The sequence below is a fragment of the Dermacentor silvarum genome, chromosome 4 (genome assembly GCF_013339745.2).
Source record: "Dermacentor silvarum isolate Dsil-2018 chromosome 4, BIME_Dsil_1.4, whole genome shotgun sequence".
NCBI classification, from domain to species: domain Eukaryota; kingdom Metazoa; phylum Arthropoda; class Arachnida; order Ixodida; family Ixodidae; genus Dermacentor; species Dermacentor silvarum.
In genome coordinates this window covers 140,728,149-140,734,148 of record NC_051157.2, presented here as the reverse complement: position 1 = coordinate 140,734,148, position 6,000 = coordinate 140,728,149, and the positions used below count along the sequence as shown (strand labels likewise).

The following is a 6,000-nucleotide window of genomic DNA, read 5'->3' as shown; positions in this document are numbered from 1 at the left end:
GCTAATTTCACGTAAGCACTGCGTCCATTACCCTGTTAAAAAAGAACAGTTTTATATGTGCAAAATGGCACCCATATTGAATGTGCAAAGTGTGTGAGCATGTTAGACATGTCTTTGTCCCCTCCGCGCAGCAACTGCTGCTTCTGTATCGTTGTGCAGTAAAGATCAGTTGAAGTTAACATCTAACCTAGACCGCCAATCATGGACACTTGTGTTTCTGATGTCAATATAGGTCCTATCGTGTTTATTTTTTTTTTATTTTGCACGTCGGCCTTTTCATATTCTCCTTGGTATAGCTGATGTCATTTCTAATTGAAGTTATTCATGGCGGAATCGTAGCTGATTCACAAATACTTGAGTGGATTTCAGATCACATTGAGATGTACACTTTCAGGTGTATACAGTTTAGCTTTCTGACGCTGAACGTTTTTCGCCGGATCGTCTCTGAGATAAATCTGTCGCCCAGCGCAAGACGTGCATACTGTATGGTATGGTGTTCTGTGTCAGAAAATAATTGAATGTTGTCAGAAGTCCACAGTCTTGTGGTCGTCTGAAACGAACACACAATTCTACGCCTTTGCAGCTACCCTTATGTGTACCACAACGCAGTCGGTTTATCGCAGGCCACCAGACACGATGGCGAGTCCAGCTTCAGGCGGTAACGACGAGCCGGCGGATACTACACTGACAGAAGCCAAGCGGGACCACCGAGAGAAGCACACGTCCCACAAAAGGGACAAGAAGCATGGACATACAGGTATACATAGGCATATATATATATATATATATATATTTAGTGCACTGATTTCTCGCCTTTCGCAATCACGTTGGATCACCTGGTTACGGTTTACACAGCCTCAACCAATGTTGTCTAGTTAGATACCTGCAAAACATTTAGCACAACAGGGACTCTCCAAGTGCGTAGGACTTAATTTCTTTTTCATTGAATATTCCCAAAAATAAGCGCGACAGGAACATATATATATATATATTGCAGAGTACTTCCATGGTATGAGGAAAAAAATGCTTCGCAAATTAAAATAATAATCGAGGAGCTCCGGGAAAGGTTGAGTAGCGAAACAAGCATATCTCTAAGAATTATTAACGCTTTATTGAGTTTGTCTTGTTTCTAAACGGCAATCATCCAACTTGCGCACATTGCCTTTCTTTTAAAATAGTGAAGAACGCTACGTCGCGCTGATATGTGCATACAATTACTAGAGAGAATTGTGGTGCTAGTCTCGAGGGTACCCCACCCCGTAAGCATGGCGGTTAAACCAGCATGAGAATGGTGGTTAGTACATCATTGATTTGCCTAAACCATGTCCTTCTGGCTTTAAACGGCTTCGTAACTTTGCAAACGGATCGTCTTCAAAATCCTACTGCGTTATAAATAATGAAATCAATGGTATTTAAATTGTCCGATGGCAAGATTTGAGCACAGAGCCTCTAGCACAAAATCCCGATATTGAAACCATTGCGCCACGGACCTTATGAACAAGCAGAACCGCTGCAATCAGCAGTGATTATGCGCGCTCGCAGAGTCTTATTGCCTTCTGCATTTAAAGAAACACAGCGCGCTTTGAAATTTAAGAACAAAGCCACAAGAACGCTTGAATTCACAAGCACGAACATCGGACAAATCCATGTACCTACTGCCCATCATTCCCATGGTGGCCCAACGATCACAGCGCAACAGTTCCCTCTAGTAATTACTGTAGGAAACTCTATGCCTGCTAGTTTGTCGGCCACACATTAAAAACTGGAATGATCGTCCAGATCATCAACATCACCAGCCTATATTTATGTCCACTGTAGGACGAAGACCTCTCCCTGAGATCTCTTATTACCCCTGTCTTGCGCTAGCTGATTTCAACTTGCGCCTGCAAATTTTCTAACTTCATCACCCCACCTAGTTTTCTGCCGTCCTCGACTGCACTTCCCTTCTCTTGGTATCCATTCTGTAACTCTAATGGTCCACCGGTTATCCAACCTACGCATGACATGGCCTGCCCAGCTCCATTTTTTCCTCTTGACGTCAATTAGAATATCGGCTATCCCCGTTCGCTCTCTGTTCCACACCGCCCTCTTCCTGTCCCTCAATGTTAGGCCTATCATTTTTCGTTCCATCGCTCTTTGTGTGATCCTTAACTTGTTCTCGAGCTTCTTTGTTAACCTTCAAGTTTCTGCCCCATATGTTAGCACCGGTAGAATGCAATGATCGTACACTTTTCTTTTCAACGACAGCGGTAAGCTCCCAGTCAGGATTTGGTAATGTCTGCCGTATGCACTCCAGCCCAGTTGTATTCTTATGCAAATTTCATTCTCATGACCAGGGTCCCATGTGAGTAATTGGCCTAGATAAATGTACTCCTTTACAGACTCTATAGGCTGACTGGCGATAATCAAGATAGATGACGATTATTTCAGAGGAAGAAATAAACCTCAAAGGGTGTAAAATTTTCTTAGAGTGTGACAGATATCGAACAACCGTTGAGGCCTAAGTTGCAGTGATGACACAAGGCCGACATCGGAACTTTCTCGGCCGACAACAGTGTCGCACTTCTGGAGACTTTCGCCGTCTCTGTGAGGTTCTGTATGAAGTCCAACGGCGATGAAATCGTCGCCGCGGGCCGTATGCTGTATGTGCGAGTGAAAGCGTGCGAGGGACGCGCGCTTTCACGGGGAGCGAACAGACGGCGGAGAGCAAACGCGACTTCTTCCGTCGCGCGAAGGGCCGTTGGGGGACGGGAGGGAGGGAGAGGAGGCGACGTTTAGCTGCAGTACCAAATTCGTATTTATATAAAAACTTACACCATCTTCCCGTAGGGGAACCCTGAGTAGTATGCGAAGCAGCCATGGGGTCGACTCAAGTTCCCATTAGTTTTCAGTTCGTCGTTTCCGTTAGGTTGAGGTACGAAGCTACCGGCTCCGCGAGCCCGAAGTTCGGGATCGGCCTGTCGCCGCTGCCGTTTCGTGGCAGCGGCTCGAGCCCTCTTCTCCGCGGAGCTGTAAACGGCGCTGACACTGGCGTTGACGCTGGCGCTGTCCATGGCACTCATCGCGGCGTTGCGGGAGGAGAATGAGAGGAGCGGAGCGTGCGCGCGCGTCATTATACCGCGAGCTACAGTGGCGCCCCCCAGCGGAGTATGTAGTGCCTACCGCCGTTACTCTAACCTAAGCTGCTTCGCATTATTGCGCGTGGAGCCGCAGGTGTTGCCATTCGTTGCGCAATCCGGAGAGGAGAGGAGCGTCAGAGAGGAGAGGAGGAATGCCGAGAGGTGGGGAGATGAGACAAGGAGAGGAGGGGGAGGAGGATGCGCATGCGCAGTGCGGGTGTGGACGCCGCACGGCGGAGGGAGGGACATAGCCCCGAGCATAAGATGCTTCGCATCTGGCGCTGAGCCGTGCTCCCTCAAGGGCTGCAGAAGATAGCGTCAACCTTTCCCTTTCCTCACGAAGCACTTACTCAATCTAAAAACGTTCCGAGGCGAGAGGGTGGTAAGGCGTTCCGACGCTGCTCGACGAGTGTCCCGTTCTGATCTCGTCGAAAACCTCCGAGCCGCCCCCCGAGGCACCGGCAACAGTCACCAACGCCGCGCGCATTCGGTGCGAACGCGGGCAAAACCCGACGGCGTCGACAACAATTCTGCGCGTTGCTGGTGCTGCTGCACGTCCAATCTTATACAGCTGATAAAACTACTATCCTTACTCCGTATAGCTCTCTGCTAATTTGCTATCGCAATTGATGCTTCGCCGTTTGGGTGAAACTGCGACATTTTTTTACTACCTAAATGCTCGCTTAACCTGTCTCGTGCACAGGAGCGTAAGTCATTACACGTGCATAAAAACGGTTAGTATAATAGAGGAACGCTATACAAAACTAAAGGAGGTGACACGACGCTGTGCACACAAAGCTACACACAAATGGGCACACAAAGGTACACATAAAGCATGAGACAACACTTTCTGTCTCGTCCTTCCATTTCGTATTACGTTTCGCGATTCTACTAAGTGTGCGATGGATACTAAACGACTGGCTCGGATTCAGGCGCCGTTGCATAGCCGGTGCCACTGCTCCTTTTAGCGTTCGCGCTCTATCAGTGTCATGGTGCAGTTGACTGGTGGGTAGAAGTTGCACGCATGACTAATGTTTCTCTTCAACGTTTACATATGTCATTTTGCCGTCGTAATGACGACACGACGAACATGAATTGTTCGCAACATTTTCTTGTTGCGAACATGATATAGATTGGCAGCTTTGTAGCGGAACGTGGCATTAACACATTTAATTGATTAAAGAACACACAGCAGGCTTGTACAACCTTGCAGAATGAGAACACTATTTCCAGCGGAGCTGTTACATTGAAGAGCCTCTCCATGGACCGCATTCGCATGCGAAGCTTAAGCTAGCACTGTATGTCCGTGTCATTTAACGACACATGTAACTTTTATTTCCCAACTGGAAGGAGCCTTTCAGTGGTCCGACAGAGTCCAGTTAATGTCATACCACCTAGTTCCTCTGAATAATGTAAGAAACGGCTCCATGATAGAAATTTATCGATGCTCGCAACAAACTCACATTTTAAAATATGAGCCCACACTTTACACTTAACAACCCAATGCTTTCAACCTTATTTTGAAGCCATGTTCCCCTTAATTCGGATAAAGATGTTATCTAGAACTCGCTGGATGGTTGTAAGATACGGCTGTTCATTTCGTGAACGTGCTTTCTCTAATTTGATTTTTTATGCAAATGGATGGAAATATAATTTCCTGACTTTATTTCTGAGCTCATTTAAAAATATAAATTAAGTCACTGCACTAAAGCTGAAGTCATGCCACAGTGTAAATTGATATGCTAACAACACAGTCTCTTGCTTGAAGCCATAATTACAGAAAACGTGACGACGTTTATACTTGCTCTACATGCTAAACATGTTTGGACAGAAACAAACTGCCAAGAGCGACACGTAACCTTATTCGAATTGTAAGCGAGATGAGCGCGCCGGACTTCACTTAGAGAAAGTAGCAGTGTCAAAACAGCGGGCCACTTCACGACACTGATATAAATTTTTGTGCAACAAACTTTTCTTGCATGCCGTGACGTACTGAGATAGCCCCGCTACGCTTACGAGCTTACACTTACGTCATTTGCAACGGAGCACGGAGTTCCGTAGCCAATTCTTTTTTTATTTAATCGACGCCTGAACTCACCCTAACACATGACCACTTGAACTATACAATGAAATTATATCCAAGGTTTCTATCCCTATGGGTGGTTCCAGGTCATTAATGTGCATAATCGGCAGCGGAGCATCACGACCACCTTTGCCATGCTCAGCGCTTGGTTTATGCGTCCAATTATACCGAGAGTCATCTGTGCTGCTTTGTTTGGGGTTGTGGCATGCGTTTGCTTAGCCACCTTGCAAATAAATATTTCATTCATACAGGGCAGATAAATCGACAGCACATGCTGGACGTACAACTGGCAATAGCGCAGTAGGTGGGCTCCGTTAACGAGCCCCAGACATCCCCAGTGTGTCGTTTACTTAGCGAGATTTGTTCACTGCGCTGCAGTAGGATCAGAAGTCATATACTTGGCATGCTTAAAGCTAAGGTAGTTAGAGGTGGCTGAAATAAAAATATGCCGTCACGTCAGCATTTCCACGTATAGGTCATCGCGGCGTCATAGAAGTGGTTTCTCACGCTTCTGGGCTTTTATTTCCCTCCACGTCGTAGCGCAAAATTTCCCTAGATTTCGATAAACTTTCCTTTTCCCTAAAGAATACATAACGTTTCTATATCTAGAAAATTTTCCCTAGGGTCGGCAGCACTGACTCGGCACCAGATTGGGTTCTGCGAGGACACTAGGCAAACATTCTTCGCGCTTCATGCAACGTCTGTAAAGTGGGCAAAAAGAATTCTTAATAACTATTTCCGAAGCCAGTAATAAACTGAGAAATTTTAAGGTTTGTCAGCGAACAGATGCGTCGTTCG

At 46.4% G+C, this 6,000-nt stretch overlaps 1 protein-coding gene across 1 annotated transcript in view; it reads left to right on the top strand.

Moving 5' to 3' along the window:
- The first annotated feature begins 636 nt into the window (after nucleotides 1-636).
- The window catches only part of LOC125945025 (solute carrier organic anion transporter family member 4A1-like), an 82,448-nt gene continuing 77,084 nt past the window's right edge, over nucleotides 637-6,000 (top strand). Inside the window, exon 1 of the mRNA XM_049666575.1 lies at nucleotides 637-757. Coding sequence (XP_049522532.1) covers nucleotides 637-757 — 121 coding nt within the window. The remainder of the gene's footprint in view (nucleotides 758-6,000) is intronic.